The sequence below is a fragment of the Colletotrichum godetiae genome (assembly GCF_030913485.1).
Source record: "Colletotrichum godetiae strain CBS 193.32 chromosome Unknown BDP55scaffold_43, whole genome shotgun sequence".
Taxonomy (NCBI): domain Eukaryota; kingdom Fungi; phylum Ascomycota; class Sordariomycetes; order Glomerellales; family Glomerellaceae; genus Colletotrichum; species Colletotrichum godetiae.
In genome coordinates this window covers 1-15,161 of record NW_026851291.1, presented here as the reverse complement: position 1 = coordinate 15,161, position 15,161 = coordinate 1, and the positions used below count along the sequence as shown (strand labels likewise).

The window sequence follows — 15,161 nt, the reverse complement described above, 5'->3', positions numbered from 1 at the left end:
TATCGGAACGCGTATCGCAACGGTTAGCTCGCGTGCTGCCGGACCGACGTCGTCAGCCCCCAAAACCAAACATTTACAGATCACCCGTCCCGCTACCTCCGGCTCGATACTTTGGACTGTCAATCTCTCGTTCTCATCGCCACAGGTTGCCATTGCCCGGGAATGGAAGCGTCACCGCTGACCCGTCAGGCCCCGCCCGAGGTCTTCAAACCCAAGATCGTACAGCTGTACGAGTCGCTGTTCAAGGTTCGACAGCTCCGCTCCCCCCTGCCTTTGTGACCCCTCGATGCTGTCTTTGTGTGTCCGAGGTTGTCAGTCCCCGAGTTCATGTAGAACTTGTAGCTAATAATTCAATCTCTAGGTGTGTGTTCTTCCTCCTCGATTCTTGTACCCACGAATCCCGACCTTCCTCCCATTGCGCCTGGCCGAGCATTCCCCCTTGACGATCTTCAACTTCTGGATCGCATGACCGTACCTTCCTAGGCATTGCTCCTACGCACGGAAGCACGACATTGTTTGCAGGCAACCCGCTGATACGAAAACTATGAATGAGTAGGACGCCGAAGATGTCGCAGAACGCTCCGAGGGCTTCTGGCGCGAGTTCTTCCTCCTGCGGCCCGACCGCGCAGCCCTGAAGCGGATCCTCGATGGCCTCGGGCCGGCGGACATGCTTGCCTTGGAGGAGCATACGAGGGAGCTTTTCGCGCGTGCTGTCACTGCTATGAAGAGCGGACAGGGTGTCGCAGATCTGCATGCGCTTGATGTGGGTAAACCAGGGCACATCGTCCTTCCTTGACTTTATGCGCCGAGGCGAGGTTTGGAAGGTCCTAGTAGAGTTGCTGACTTGGATTCAATGGATATAGACTCTAAGTGTGTTCCTCTGCTCGGCGCTTTCGAAAAAGTATGCGCACCCCAGCTCGGATATTATCATCGTCTTGGCTGGGATCGATTATGTCGATACGATCTTTACGGACTTTGTGGGAGCTGTGGACCAGATCATCAGGAGCGGGAAGAGCTGTGAGTTTGGCACGAGGGAAAGCAACAACGATCAAGCATGACACGGACTAACACGTTGTAGTGGAGTTGCGACAAAAGGCTGTCGAGGTTGTACTGGCTGTGACGGCGGGCGCATACCAGACAAGTCTCTTGACATACTTTATTCAGAGGGATCTCTTCCCGTCAGTGATGAAGGTATGTCGACTCCGTCCTTGCAGCTTGTTCGAATCTGGACTAACGATGTTGCAGTTCATACAAGACACCGACACGACGGAGCGAATCCTAACCCCCTTTTCCCTCCTTGGTCTCTTGGCAAACTACAACAAATTCGAGTTCCAGAACCCGTACCAGATGCGACTAAATGACTTTGTCAACGAGGCGACGATCAAGAAGATTATACGATGCATCGGCCAGACGTGCGAGAGCTTGACTACACAATTCGTGGATGTGCAGGATGACCTGCCCGAGGGTTGGACATTCAACGGCACGCTGCGTATGATTGGCCTTGGCGCGGTTGCAAGGGGGCCCAAGCCGGAAAAGAAACCCGTCTACGATGCCGAGACTATGAAGCAGATGTTTACGAAGCTGTGAGTATCATCCGATTGTCCTTGAGCAATTGGATATGGCAACTGACAAGGAGTAGACCCGGCGAGGAAGCGGCCGTGTTGCTAGCAACCTACGACTTCACCCACGCCAACAAGCTGTTCTGTTTCAATCTCGCCACCCTGCCTGCCGAAAAGGGCGAAGAACAGCCATTGGCGGCCTTCACATCACTCACCTCTTACCTACTCCAACACGCCCATCTCTCCGAACGCACGACACACTACTCCCATCTCAATCTTATGGTCTTCCGCCTACTAATCGAGGACCCCGTGCTATGCAAGCGGATATGCAGCGAAGAATCAAAGGGGCAGGTCCGTCTGTGTCGCCAAAGACAACCATTCCTCCCGCTGGTCAGAGGGGACCGGATCCTGGCGACAGCTGTGCTGGACACAATGGTTGACGGCATCACACATAACCTCCGGAGGAGGCTCGACGTCGGGCTCTACACCCTTTGCGTCGGTATCCTGCTGCGAGTGATTTCCTACCTCTCACGATCACGGACACGGTTGACATATCACTGGGCGGATCTCTTCCGCGCGCTGCTGAACCTCATCCGGTTCCTGACACAATACGTCGCAGACCTGAAGGACCTCTCGCAGATCGATCTATTGCTAGACAACGTCGTAAACCTGGTTGCGCTCTCGCTGTCGGCTGGTGAAGGGTTCTTGCCCTCGCCGGCAGCATACGACGACCTCTTTTACAAGGTGGTCGAGGCGGGCGACACGCTGACCAAGTTCAAGGAGAGCTATCAGCTTGGAAAGCGGCCGAGCAACTCGATTGATACGCTCATCAACGTGAGCACGCACTACAAGGAGCTGCTGGCGGAGGGTGGCAAGAAGAAGGGGAACCTCACGAGCATACAGGTGACGGAGGTTATTAAGCAGGGGTACGAGACGCTGAGTATACAGGCAAAAGAGGGGCTTGATACGTGGGATCGGTACCGGGAGGCGGATGAGAGGACACTGTTGAAGAAGATGGCGAGGGCGGCTGTTGTTGATGTGAGAGGGTTGGTGGAGCGGTGAGTGATGAGCTGTGAGGCTGGGAGGGATGGGTGGTAGACTGTACGGTATTAATGACACCCCCGAGATGATTCTCATGAAACACTTGCTAAAGTCTGGTTTGAGTGATGGCTGGCATGCTGAGTCGAGACTCGTTGACCATGATCCCATCCTCGAGGCCTAACAGTAGCTGATGTCAACCTCGGGCTCTTGAACTTCAGATCTGCTGTTCGGCGTATCAAGACTGGTCCCACCGGCTGCGGGGGATTGGAAGTAGAGAGCTCTTCCTTGTCTTTCTAGGCAAACCTAATCTCGAACCACCTCGATTCCCTAGAATATCGGGGAATCGAGATGTAACACTGGAAAAAAATTGCAACTCAGACAGGTATGTGAAAAGAATAATCCCCTTGTGGCCCTCAAGATGTACATTGGTCAGTATAAACAAAGCTCCATTGCATTGACATAGGTCGGTTGCACTGAAGAAAAAGAGTCACTGCTGAAACTACAAGGGCTGCTTTGTCATCTGTCACGGCCGTTGACAAATTACAGGCACCTGATTGGCTGTAGAGCACCCGGTTCACTGGAGACCGCTCACCATGTCATAGCCGCGCCACGGCGAGAACCTGTCAAATGACCCCCCCCTTGGCCCCAGCTTCTTCTGCTTTGCTCCGAGTGCCAGCCACATTCCCATTGCCAATCCATCCCGACCGCAAAAACCTCCGACCTACAATTCCCGCCTGTTTCTTTCGTCACCGTCGAATGATCTCCAACCCTCTTAACCTCACCACCTGATTGATCTTTTGACAAAGGAGACAACAAAAAGGACAAGCTATCTCACCCTAACTCGGTCTGCATCCTTGCAGCAAATTCGACTACCTCACATCGCAAATACATACACAACCTCCAGCACAAAGATGAATGCACCGAGGATACTCAGCAGAGTGGCGTTTCGTCGCTCCTGCACGGCATTGCAGTGCGCCTCTGCTCGTCGCGCCTACGGCAGCCCTTCTTTCCAGTCATACCCTCTCTACTCAAACAACACACTTCCTCCGGCACGAGGCGACGGCATCCCCGAGAGCTCCATCGCATCGCCGGATGCTCTGCCGAAGGTCAACGAGACGAGACCCCCCAAGATCCCCTCGCAAATCGCGACGGCCCACCAACAATCCTCGACACCGAGCACTCTTTCCTCTACATCTTCCGCCACACAACAATCCTCAACGACGACAAAGACGCCAGCGAGCGCTTCCACAACAGCCTTCAAGGCCGCGACGACGTCATCAACAGCAACCGCCGCCACCACCAAGACCACCTCCGCGCCAAAGATCACCGAAGCAGCAGCCCAAACCCCCAAGCCAGCCGCCCGCCCAAAGCGCACGCTCCGTGCACGTAAGGCGGCGATGAAGCTCAGCCCCGCGGCGGTAGAGCAGCTGCGCGCGATGCTGGACCAGCCGGAGCCGAAGCTCATCAAGGTCGGCGTGCGGAACAGGGGGTGCTCGGGCCTGGCGTACCACCTCGAGTATGTCGAGAAGCCGGGGAGCTTCGACGAGGAAGTGGTGCAGGACGGCGTCAAGGTGTTGATTGACAGCAAGGCGCTGTTTAGCATTATTGGCAGCGAGATGGATTGGGTTGAGGATAAGTTGAGCCAGCGGTTCGTGTTTAAGAACCCGAATATCAGTGAGTCTACTCGGATCCTACCAAGTCAAGTGGTCCAATGCTAACAGAGGAACAGAGGAACAGTGTGGCTGCGGCGAGTCTTTCATGGTTTGAGGGAGGTTGTCATACACGACAGACTGAATGAGCCGCCTGCGAGAGAAGAGACAGCATGAGCATGCGCTGCTTTAGTAAGCGGATCAATGGCTTCGAGATACACTTTATACACGGCCACCGTCCTCATCATAGACAAGGGGAGACGGTAAACGGCACCGGCACCAGCATCAACTCATGCTACGGCGTCTTTGTACACCACGGCTCCATTCCGAGCACTTTCAAATTTGGGTTGAGGAAGGACAAGGCATTGGGAGGCGTTTTTACAGGTGTAATGATACCTACGAGAAGATCCGGCTCATCATCCGGGCGTGGATCACTGCGATTATTAGTTTCATTTTCAATTGAACCTGAGAAGTGAACCGAATCCCTTGTCTTCAATGAGACCATTCGCGTGTCTGTATGCCGAGCATGGCGGGCGGACGGAGACCACAGTGTATCTCCGACCGAATCCGAGTGCCGGGCGTCCCACTTTTCAAGAGAGCGCGGCTTCTCACCCGAAGACTGTGAATCGACTCCCCCCCGAGCGGGTGACAAACTCATTTGCCGCTCATGATCCGCACCTTGCCTGTTTATTTAACCGCCACTGCGACTGAGTATCTTACAAGAAATTTATCAAGGCAAGAGACTCTCTACGTGTTCCTGAAATGACTCAAGAGATGAGGTAAAGAAACAACAATAAAGGTAGTGTCTAGACCTAAAGGGACGCTTATTCAAGAACCAGCACCCACATGGCCCCCGGCACTGGCAGTCGCCTCCAGACGGCAGTGGAAGTAGGTACCTAGGTACTGGACGGGAGGTACCTGAAGTGCGGAGCGAGGCGTGCCATGCCCCACTAGAATTTCGAGCTCAATTGCCAGGCCAAGCGCGTCATGGCACTCAAAAATTCCCCAAAGGCGCGTCTCCTCCAGTCAGAGTTCAACCTCCAAGTTCACACGAATTCGCATCACTTTGCTACTCGCTACCTCGCCGAGGCCCCAACGTTGTCGATTAGACACGAATTGACGAATCTGGACCAACTCATATACATACCACTCAATCCTGAGCCAAAACAACGACCATTGCATGCGTCACAGCACCGTCGTCCATTCAAAATGGCAGCAGTCGACTGCCCCATCTGCAATAAACCCGTCAAGGAGACCCTAATCAACTCCCATATCGACTCGGGCTGCCAAAATCACATCTTCAACCCCGAACGAACATCCTCCCCGCCGACAGCGACACAATCCAATGGCACCTCCGGCTCTACACTCACCCCATCACAAGCCAAACGACCCGCCTCCTCCTTCTTCTCGACCCCCGCACCGAAGCGCCATGCTCCTCCCGCCAAAGTCCTCACGACCCCCTCTAATGGCACAACGACGGCGACTGCGACGACTACTCGGCCCATGGCGGGAATGAAACGAAGATTCGACGATGGGCCAGGCGAGTTGCCCTCTCCCATGGCGACGTCTACCGACACAGATAGCGAAGCAACCCAACAAGCACAACAACCTCCAGAAACCGGGCCCTCAGCAAAGCGCACAAAGACAGCCCGCGCAGCGCCCCTCGCAGAGCGCATGCGTCCCAGAACCCTAAACGAAGTCTGCGGCCAGGACCTCGTCGGCCCGCACGGCGTGCTCCGCAGCCTTATCGAGTCGGACCGGGTTCCCTCCATGATCCTCTGGGGCGGTTCGGGAACGGGCAAGACGACGATTGCGCGGTGTATTGCGCACAGCGTCGGCTCGCGCTTCATCGAGATGAATGCTACTTCATCTGGCGTGGCCGAGTGCAAGAAGCTCTTTGCGGAGGCGGCCAACGAGGGTGCGCTTACGGGCCGCAAGACTATTATTTTCTGCGATGAGATACACCGCTTCTCCAAGTCGCAGCAGGATGTTTTTCTGAAGCCTGTTGAGGCTGGGACGATCACACTCATTGGTGCCACGACGGAGAATCCTTCTTTTAGGGTTCAGGGCGCGTTGCTTTCGCGATGTAGGACGTTTACGCTCTCCAAGCTATCTAGCGAGGACGTGGCAAGGATTCTCCTGAGAGCTATTGAAGAGGAGACAAGGACGAATAACTTCTCCGGCAGCCCGCTCGTTGACGCGGAGCTGGTGACCTACCTGGCAGCCTTCTCCGACGGCGATGCCCGCACGGCGCTGAACCTGCTTGAGCTGGCCCTCTCGCTCTCAACGCGGGCGGGGACGACGAAGGAGAGCATCAAGGCTTCCCTGACCAAAACGCTTGTGTATGATCGCGCGGGCGACCAGCACTACGATACCATTTCTGCCTTCCACAAAGCCGTTCGCGGATCAGACGCCGACGCAGCGCTGTATTACCTCGCACGCATGCTCCAGTCCGGCGAGGATCCCCTATTTGTTGCACGGCGGATGGTAGTCATTGCCTCTGAAGACGTTGGACTAGCGGATAATACTCTACTACCCCTCGCGACGGCAGCATACACCGCCGCGCAGCAGATCGGCATGCCCGAGGCTAGAATCCCTCTCGCGCACTGCGCTGTAGCGTTGAGTCTCGCACCGAAAAGCACGAGGGCGTATAGGGGTCTGAATAACGCCTACGCGGCGCTCAAGGAACCTGGCGCGGCGGCGCTGCCTGTGCCGTTGCACTTGAGGAACGCGCCTACGCGGCTGATGAGGGAGATGGGGTATGGGGCGGAGTATAAGTATCCGCCGAATTACCGGGAGGGGAGGGTGAGGCAGGAATATTTGCCAGATGAGCTTGTTGGGAGGCGGTTCTTGGAGGAGAGGGATTTGGGGACCGAGGTGGATCCGGATTTGGAGATGGAGGTCGAGTCTTGAGCGAATTGTGGTCAACTTGCGGAAAGGGGTCGGTTGTTGATTTGAGCGTAGCATTATACCTTTCGTCTGGGGGTAGACGGCGTCGTCTTGGATGGCATTGAGCTTTGGGGTAGAGGCTTGCCATGTCTTGAAGGAACGGGGAATACTGCATAGAGTGCATGGCAGGGCATGGCATGGCGTCTAGGACAGGCTTCACATCTCGTGCTTGGGCATGGTGATGGAATATACATGTAATGATACGTGTACTAGGTACTTGAAAGATCCCACTTTTGATGTGATCATTGAGCCGAGAGCATCTGACCACCTGAAAGACGTCTGCCACCGAATAACCAACTGAGAGACTGTGAAACCGCAGAAGATAGGGGTGTCAGTCATTCAGCAATGCTACGGATACCAATGGTCCTTCTCGTTACTCTATTGCGAAGTGATCCTCTCGGCTGAGGCGTGTTATAACGCAAATCTCCCCAGGTCAAGTTAAGGAGAAATAGTCTCAGGCAGCTTTCTGGCATTCTTAACTTGAAAGTTGAAACGTCGCCGGGAGATATTAACACTCCGTCTTGGGAACGCCCCCACTTCACCCCTCTGCAGTCTGCAATTTTGAAAGGATTTTTCGAGATCTGTTGCAAGCTGATTGAGAAAGGCGCTCATGTAAATGCCTTGGGTAACAATAAAACGCATTCACTCCACCTTGTAGTTCTTCGGCCGAACAGCCGGCATTTGAAATTGCTCTTGGAACATGGTGCCCAAACCAAGGAACCTAACTCGTGGGGATGGTGCCTTCTCCATTATCCAGCCGCTTATGAACAAGAAAAAGGGATGACGGCACGTCTGCTTGAGCTTGATGGCTATTCACTGAATAGCCAGGCAGAACCCTTGCTCCATACACCAAACAACCAGGTTATCCATGATGGAGTTGAAGATGGTATCGAAATCTTACTGGGGCAAGGGGCAGATCTAGGTATCGTGGATACGACTGGGCAGACACCCTTGATGATGGCGGTTAAAAAGAGGCATCTCGAAATTTTCGACCGTCTGGACATGGTGTATCGCGCTAAAAGCGAAGTGTGATGCTCCGCAAGAAGAGAGAGAATAATCCCAAGGAGCCAAGGTTCCATCTGTATCACAGTTGCTTTTCGATACAAAAGGTGTCATTTCTGCGACAGCTACTGTCTACATCTAAGCAGTAAGTCCCCATGAGATGGAGTTCGTCTCCAACATGGGAAATCGACTTATCAAAGTACTTACGTTCGTGTATCCGAGGTTCTGGCCTGTACCCCTAGACCCTCGGGATCAAGTTCGTACCCCCCTGGCAAAAGACACCATCATCCCTTTATTGAAAATTGATATCAAACAGACAGGTATATTGAGCCTTGAACAGATGAGTAAGAAACTTGAAGTTCCTTGCTAAATCAACTCAAGCCGGAACATCTTCCCATTTCTTAACCATCTTCTTGATTCTCAGCTGAGGAAGCAGCATCTTCCGTGATTTCTTCATCGGGCGATAGAAGAACACTTTCTGTCCAAAAATAAGTTTCTTCGAATTTGCAAGGGCCGCGCGGAGAATACGTCTCGAGCTTAGGAACTACAGCTGCCATCGTTCTTCTGAATTTCGAAGTCATCCAGATGGTGCCGAGAATAACCAGCGAGAGCCTCTCCACATCATGAGAATCGAATGGAACGAGAAGTGGACCGAGCGGAATTGATAGGAAGATGTCCACTATGAAGAAGAGGATCGAGGGGCCAATGCCAAATCGATTTTCGATTTCTTTCAACTTCAAAAACCTTTTGCACATGTCTTCTTTTAGGTATTGAGGAACCATGATTGGGTCACTTGCGGATGTGAATAAGTATTGTTTGACCTCGTCGAAGTGTGTGACATAGCTGCAAATTGTTCAAGTTGTTGTTGAGGGGGAGGGGGGAGGATCATTTGAGTACAGTCGAGGAAACACCTCGATGAGATAATGATCTATGGGATATCTAAGTAGTGGCGTACTTTTCATTCCCAGGTCTGTTTGCCTTAACAATTGGCGAGCAAGGGGCAGTGCAAGATCATGTCATTGGATGTTGGAAGGGAGTATGCAGAAACCCGGGGGCGGCTAGCAGTATATTTTTGTTACTTTTGGAAGATTGCATGTGCAGTTGTCATTACGAGAATGGCCATCAAATACCTTAGTATGCTTTGTTGATAATGAAGTGCAACCAAGCTCACCAGACTTTTCGGATATTCGACTTGACTTAGCTCAGTTTGAATCCAACAAAACGCTCTGATCAGAAGTCAGAAGAGTGAATCAATGCCCTGAAAGCCAACTGGTGGTTCCTGGATAGCAAGATATTGCGCAATTGGCCGAAGAAGGGCAGCTGCGCCCTTGGATGCCACTTGGTAGAGTAGGCTGTAAAGATAGATGGCGGAGCTCCATGTATGTTGGGATCTCATGTCCTAGTTATGGCCGCCTTGGATCACACTGCTTCTATCCAGCGGCCAATGAGGTGATAGAACACAGCAAAGTAATATGCACGCTTTCGCGATTTGCCGACTTCAGGCGTTTAAACAGGTCGCCTCCTCTCCCGTGGAGCATGTGTCCAAGAACATCGTTGCGAATGACCATGGACGTAGCGCGAGGGATTCCGCAGTGAGGCGTAGGGTTGCTACAAAAGTAAGTAGTTCTTATTTGACTGTCCAAAGACGCTAGTCTTTTCTTTTCTGCTTTTTATCGAAAGCTTGATATGTAGTATATAATTAGGATTTCCCCTAGGGCAATATGGTAAGGAAAATCCCAGGGTAACTCATATCACATGGTAGCCAAGGCTTCTATTGGACTGTGGTGCATAGTTACAGCCGAGCCGTTTTCAATCGATATAACATTTTATCGCGATAGCTGGAATATCGACTAATACAGATGAGAGATTGAGAAACGAGAAAAAGTAGGCAACTTCCCCTTGTCCAGTGATTAGTTTCGGCAAGAGGAGAAGAGGAGCTGTAACAAAGTCTCAGACAGCAGTAAGGCCAGTATTTTGAAGTCTACAAACGGAATGTCGAAAAGTTCCAGTCATCATTTACAACACCGACAAGGCCTTCCGAAAGCGAGATAGAGTGTGATTCGAGACGCGAGCCCGCCAGTTTCAACCCAAAGGACGCCCCCTTGATGGCCATCATCCCCCTTCGATCCTCCCAAAAAGATGGGATCTTCGGCTCCAAGCGCAAATCTGGGTCATCTCCCGCCCTGCCAGCCAAAGTCTGACACCGAGATATCCGAAATTACATAAGATGGCAGCCAGTCTAAAGTTATGCGGCTCCTTGACGAGGTGCCATGATGAAACCGTATTTCTGGCGTACTGGTAGGACTGTAGGGGTGGTTCCCCAGATTCGGCTGGGCACAACCCTGCAACCGACCGATCTTGAGACGTTTCAGCGAATGGCTGTGGTGGTGGGGTTTTCCTCTTTTTGGTTGTTGGCGACGGCGTCAAAGCACCCCTGCTTAGCCTTTCCTTGGGGGTTCGTCGTTTTGTGAGAGGGGTGGTGGACAAACTCGGCAAAAGCTGACACCAGGTCAAAACTCGTCTCTTCTTCTCCTGGCCTCCTTGTTTGGGCCGGGGCCGCCTTCACCTCATCTTTTTCGTATAGCTGATCGGTATAGCCCGTTTTAAGGTCGCAGGTGTGAGGGGTGGTTTGAAGGCGGTGCGACGTGTCGCATCAAGCTTAATTTCCCTTACCAGACTCGATTTCTCCAGGTCAGAGTCTGGGGGTCCGCAGTCTGGCAGTGTCGACAGCTTAGATTTAAAGACAACTCGGCAGCCTCGACTTTGTGTCTCACTTGTTTTGAGAATCATCCCATTCGCTCACTCGACTTTCCAACTTGCAAACCTTGTCTTCGTTCGGCTGGTCCCTTGTTTCGTTTTAACTGTTCATATAACTTAACTTTTTCAATTCTTCACCCGACTTTTTTCGTCTCTTCAGCAAATATGAAGTTCGCCGCAGCTCTTTCCCTGGCCCTTACCACCTTCGTGGCTGCCATGCCCGCTGAAGATCTGTCTAAGCGCCAGGCCATCAAGAAGGGCGGTAGCACTCTCGTCTTCAAGGAGCAGGGTGGTGTACCCGGAAACGAGTGCCTTACTTTCCGCAACAATGGTATGTTCCTCGGCAATGAGATATCTTCCATACTAGGCAACCCTGTACTGACAAGTTCTTTCAGGCGAGATCGTCAACGCCGCTTGCGTTAATACCGCTGCGGACAGACAGATTACCCCCTCGACTCAGGGCGGTAACAACGTTCTTCTTGTCCAGCGTTCTTTCACCGCCGGCTTCAGACCTGACTTGGTGAACAAGCAGGCCTGTGTCGGTTTCAACGGCACCGCCTTCCGGGCCGAGGACTGCGCTTCGAAGAATGTCGAATTTGTTGCCCAGTCTGGCAACCAGCTCATTGCCTCTGGTGGCGCCTGCCTGAATGGTCACGACAATAAGGCGCAGGTGACTGTGTCTGCGCAAGGACAGGGCTGTGCCGAGTTCACTACAACTTCTGTCAAGGCTACTGCTCCGTAAAAGATAAGGTCTTGCAAAGCGCAATTCAGAGTCGATAACTCATATGATCACCTATGTACTTTGTGCAAAAGACATAGTCAGAAACTACATAATACTGGAGATAAAAAGACAGAAATAATTATCAAACATTCGGAGCACGAGCATGTGAATATTCACCAACAGGCTTTCCATATCTATGAAAACCTTTCATTCCTTAATAGCCCAACGCTGCAAGCCTTGCGATTTCATCAGCTGCAACATCGCGGCCAGGGCGGTATAGAGTTCCCTGAATCTTCTTTGCGTTTTGACTCATCAATAGGCTGGTAGAGCCGCCGTCGACCAGTTTTAAAAATGCGTTGCTGAGCTCGATTAGTGAGAAACCAGGCGCTGATTGTTTGTTACCCCAAACTCCGATTTCGATTGCCTCCCCGCGTGCAGCGTAGTTGTAGAGATCTAGCCAGGCAGGCAGGATGAGTTGCGGTACGCCGGTACTGAAAGGTCATACATCAGTAGAGGTTCATACCAACGACAGATGTTCACCACGTAACACGAAACACAAGTTGCCGTCTGAGTGGAACGGAACTTACTCAATGGCTTCGTGGTAACAGTTCGCACCGCCATGATGAACCGAAACGATAATGTTTCCCGTCTCAAGCAACGCCGTAGGATTAACAGTCAACCACTTTGAGACTCTTAATCAACCACTTGCAATAAATCCCTCCACCAATGGCTTCCAATCTGAGGCCTTGAGACTAGCAGCTCTGTTGAGCTTCCAAAGAACTTGAACATCCGTACGCTCCATGACGATCTTTAACGCGCCGGCCATATCTCGGGCTCTACCAACATCGTATTCGAAGAGACTGCCAAGGTTGACGAGAGCACAGTCGGTGCCATCGCCAACCAGGCCGCTAGCTCGGGGTCCTGTTCCTCCACCGATGCAATTGATATGACAATGGGACCTGTCGCAGTGACATTGGCGGGAACGACATCGAGGGGGATGGCTGCTACGGCAGTGTGTTGGGTAATGAATGCACCCTTTCCAGGTTGATGAATATTGAAGAAGTTGATTGGGTCTTGTAATCCATGACTGGCGAGAAACTTGCGCCTTTCATTGAGCTCTGCATTGAACATCATGGTCCAAGCGAAGCTTCCCATTTGGTAGATGTTCGTGGGGATATCACGCCAAGGAACTGGAAAGTCGTGACCGGAGCCAATTCTGCGGGAAGTGAATGTTAGTCTGGGAGGTCATTCATCAAAAACCGGGATTTTGGCTTACGCTGAGAACTTCCAAAATCCCTTCAGCCATGGCTGATCACCGTTGAAACAGTCAGCTAGAACGTTCGGTGATAGGATTGCGTGTAGGCGCCCATCTCCCCGCGTTGCATCCATTCCCGGTCGATGAAACATATCAAGCACCACGAGGGCAGGATCGATATACCGAATAAGCGCTCTCACGCTCTCGTATATCGGGAGATGGTCTTTCCCCGACCATGGTAAGATGAATTGCGCCATATCCTTATTGAGACCCTTCAGCCCTGCGACACCTGGAGGCTGCATCCAGCTCAATGAGGAATTTCGCCCTGACGCCTCCTAGAAGTTTGGACCCGGTAGCTCATGGAAGATAGCAGGATGAGTTTGGGGCGTCTTCTTGCGCGCGTAGTCGGAAATTCTCTCGATCTTGGGCTTGATCTTGGACCAAGATGCAAAGTGGACAGTGATTCCTGGGTGGCGTTCGAGGAGGGAGAACACGGTCGCAACCTGAACATTAGAGAGATCGTGCTCAACGTTGGCGACAAAGAGGACGGTATTGTTCTTGCCAATGACGGGAGGGAGATGTTCAATGTCGTTTACTAGGATGCGTCGAAGAGAAATTACCGTAGCTATGACGGCTACGATGCATACGAAGAAGCTTTGGATGCGTTTGGAACGAATAAAAGTCATGTTTTCAGTTTGAAATGGATACCACCGGCGGAACTAAGGGGAAACAAACAGGGAGTTTGCGCTCTTATACAGGGACTCACGGCCAGGCCATGCCGCTTGGTCTTGAAGTAGCTGTCAGGCTTCAGCTCGTGCATGCTCGCAACGTATTAATGTACCGTAAACCTAGGCCCAAAGATGTGAGCAGATAACGAATCCGAGATCTCAGCATCTTGGTGGTCTATCGTAGACTATGTACTGACCGGGATCGCAGTCGGCGTAATGGACACGTCTATTCGCCTTACGTGAGATCTCACCGTGAGATTTACGGCGCCTGCAAGGTTGTAGCCAAGATCCAATTCTAGCCAAAGGCAGCAGCATCATACTGATAAGATCGGTAGATTTCCTGGAAAAGAAAAGGTACTTACTGACACGATCTTTCCTAGTCCAGATGGCAAGGTCCGACGCAGGGTAAGTGTATTAGTCACGTGATAGCAACATACAGACACTGATTTCTTTATGTACATATGATATCATATTACCTTGGGCCTCGATGTTGCAGTGCGGCGGAGAGATTGTGTGATATCGTTTGGTGTGAGTCAAGTTCGCGGGAGTTTGAACCGAGGCCATTTCGAGCTGAGATGTCATGACGCGAGGAAGGAAAGGTTCTGAGCTTGCTAGGTAACAGTATCGCGCAGACCATTTGATAGATTTATGCTCTTTTCTTAATGTTCATGGACTCAGCGATAGGTCCTGTCTAGGCTAACGCATGCATCTAATCGTGAGAGACAAGGACTCCCCACTATGTCGTACACCGACTGAAGCTCAGGATACGAAGACTACAGAGGTTTAGGGGGGATTTGTAATGCTGGAATTTATCCGGTCGCAACGAGCAAGGATGTCAGCCTCTGGAAAGCCGGCTATGTGGCGGCTTCAAGAACAACGTGTCTGCTCATTACCTGCGGTGCAGATCGGGTAACGCTTTCTCAACATAGCCGCTATTCCAGGCCTCGTTCACAGGTGTTACCATGTCGTATTCCAGGAAATAGTTCCTAACAGTCGCAAATCTGTCATCTCAAGGTGGTTGAGATATCGCTGAGGAGCCGGAGGGGATCGCTGGAGAAGGTACGGCCGTCATGTCCTGTCCTGGACTAATCCGCGACCTCGCTTCATGTCCTTAAGTAAGAATCGATTCGGATGGACGATTGGTAATATACTGCGCTAATCCTGATCTGGCGATTGTTTGTCTGCCAACTTCCTAAACGCGGATCACTCCGTCAAATCAGGGATTAAGGCGACAAAGTCCTAAATCGGATATGGCTCCGATACGAATCTAGTATCTAGCAGGCAGAGCTAACGGGCAGGGGAATTATTACTAGACCTTGTTCAGGCTTAAGGAACTGCCCGCGCATAAATGTACCATTACTACAGCAGTAGGTCCCTGCTGGAATCATACTGTCTGTATGCTCGGCCATCAACTCTGGCCTGTGCGGCGTGGCATTCTTATCGGCCGTCAGGTCCGAAGACAAAGTCCGGGCTGGTTCCGGAGCTAGATCCACTTAATAC

The 15,161-nt window shown here is 51.9% G+C and overlaps 6 protein-coding genes across 6 annotated transcripts; 4 read left to right on the top strand and 2 right to left on the bottom strand.

Annotated features, from left to right (window-relative positions):
- Positions 1–162: 162 nt before the first annotated feature.
- Positions 163–2,621, top strand: BDP55DRAFT_696512 (uncharacterized protein; the record flags this gene model as incomplete). The annotated part of the gene is made up of 6 exons (XM_060577581.1): positions 163–246; positions 557–763; positions 864–1,017; positions 1,079–1,191; positions 1,246–1,583; positions 1,640–2,621. The coding sequence occupies 6 exons, from the start codon at positions 163–165 to the stop codon at positions 2,619–2,621; spliced, it is 1,878 nt and encodes a 625-aa protein (XP_060425783.1).
- Positions 2,622–3,258: 637 nt separating this feature from the next.
- BDP55DRAFT_283260 (uncharacterized protein) lies at positions 3,259–4,456 on the top strand. Its single transcript, XM_060566491.1, has 2 exons — positions 3,259–4,274; positions 4,330–4,456. Exons 1-2 carry the CDS (start codon positions 3,512–3,514, stop codon positions 4,365–4,367), a joined length of 801 nt encoding a protein of 266 aa, XP_060425782.1. The 5' UTR covers positions 3,259–3,511; the 3' UTR covers positions 4,368–4,456.
- Positions 4,457–5,458: 1,002 nt separating this feature from the next.
- BDP55DRAFT_731878 (ATPase) lies at positions 5,459–7,162 on the top strand (the record flags this gene model as incomplete). The annotated part of the gene is made up of 1 exon (XM_060579880.1): positions 5,459–7,162. One exon carries the CDS (start codon positions 5,459–5,461, stop codon positions 7,160–7,162), a length of 1,704 nt encoding a protein of 567 aa, XP_060425781.1.
- A 1,439-nt stretch (positions 7,163–8,601) lies between these two features.
- Positions 8,602–8,982, bottom strand: BDP55DRAFT_635413 (uncharacterized protein; the record flags this gene model as incomplete). The annotated part of the gene is made up of 1 exon (XM_060572775.1): positions 8,602–8,982. One exon carries the CDS (start codon positions 8,980–8,982, stop codon positions 8,602–8,604), a length of 381 nt encoding a protein of 126 aa, XP_060425780.1.
- A 2,191-nt stretch (positions 8,983–11,173) lies between these two features.
- On the top strand, positions 11,174–11,699 carry BDP55DRAFT_559644 (uncharacterized protein; the record flags this gene model as incomplete). The annotated part of the gene is made up of 2 exons (XM_060569916.1): positions 11,174–11,288; positions 11,353–11,699. 2 exons carry the CDS (start codon positions 11,174–11,176, stop codon positions 11,697–11,699), a joined length of 462 nt encoding a protein of 153 aa, XP_060425779.1.
- Positions 11,700–11,892: 193 nt separating this feature from the next.
- Positions 11,893–13,979, bottom strand: BDP55DRAFT_752067 (uncharacterized protein; the record flags this gene model as incomplete). The annotated part of the gene is made up of 7 exons (XM_060580651.1): positions 11,893–12,169; positions 12,266–12,360; positions 12,403–12,514; positions 12,553–12,894; positions 12,955–13,258; positions 13,283–13,528; positions 13,859–13,979. The coding sequence occupies 7 exons, from the start codon at positions 13,977–13,979 to the stop codon at positions 11,893–11,895; spliced, it is 1,497 nt and encodes a 498-aa protein (XP_060425778.1).
- Positions 13,980–15,161: the final 1,182 nt, after the last annotated feature.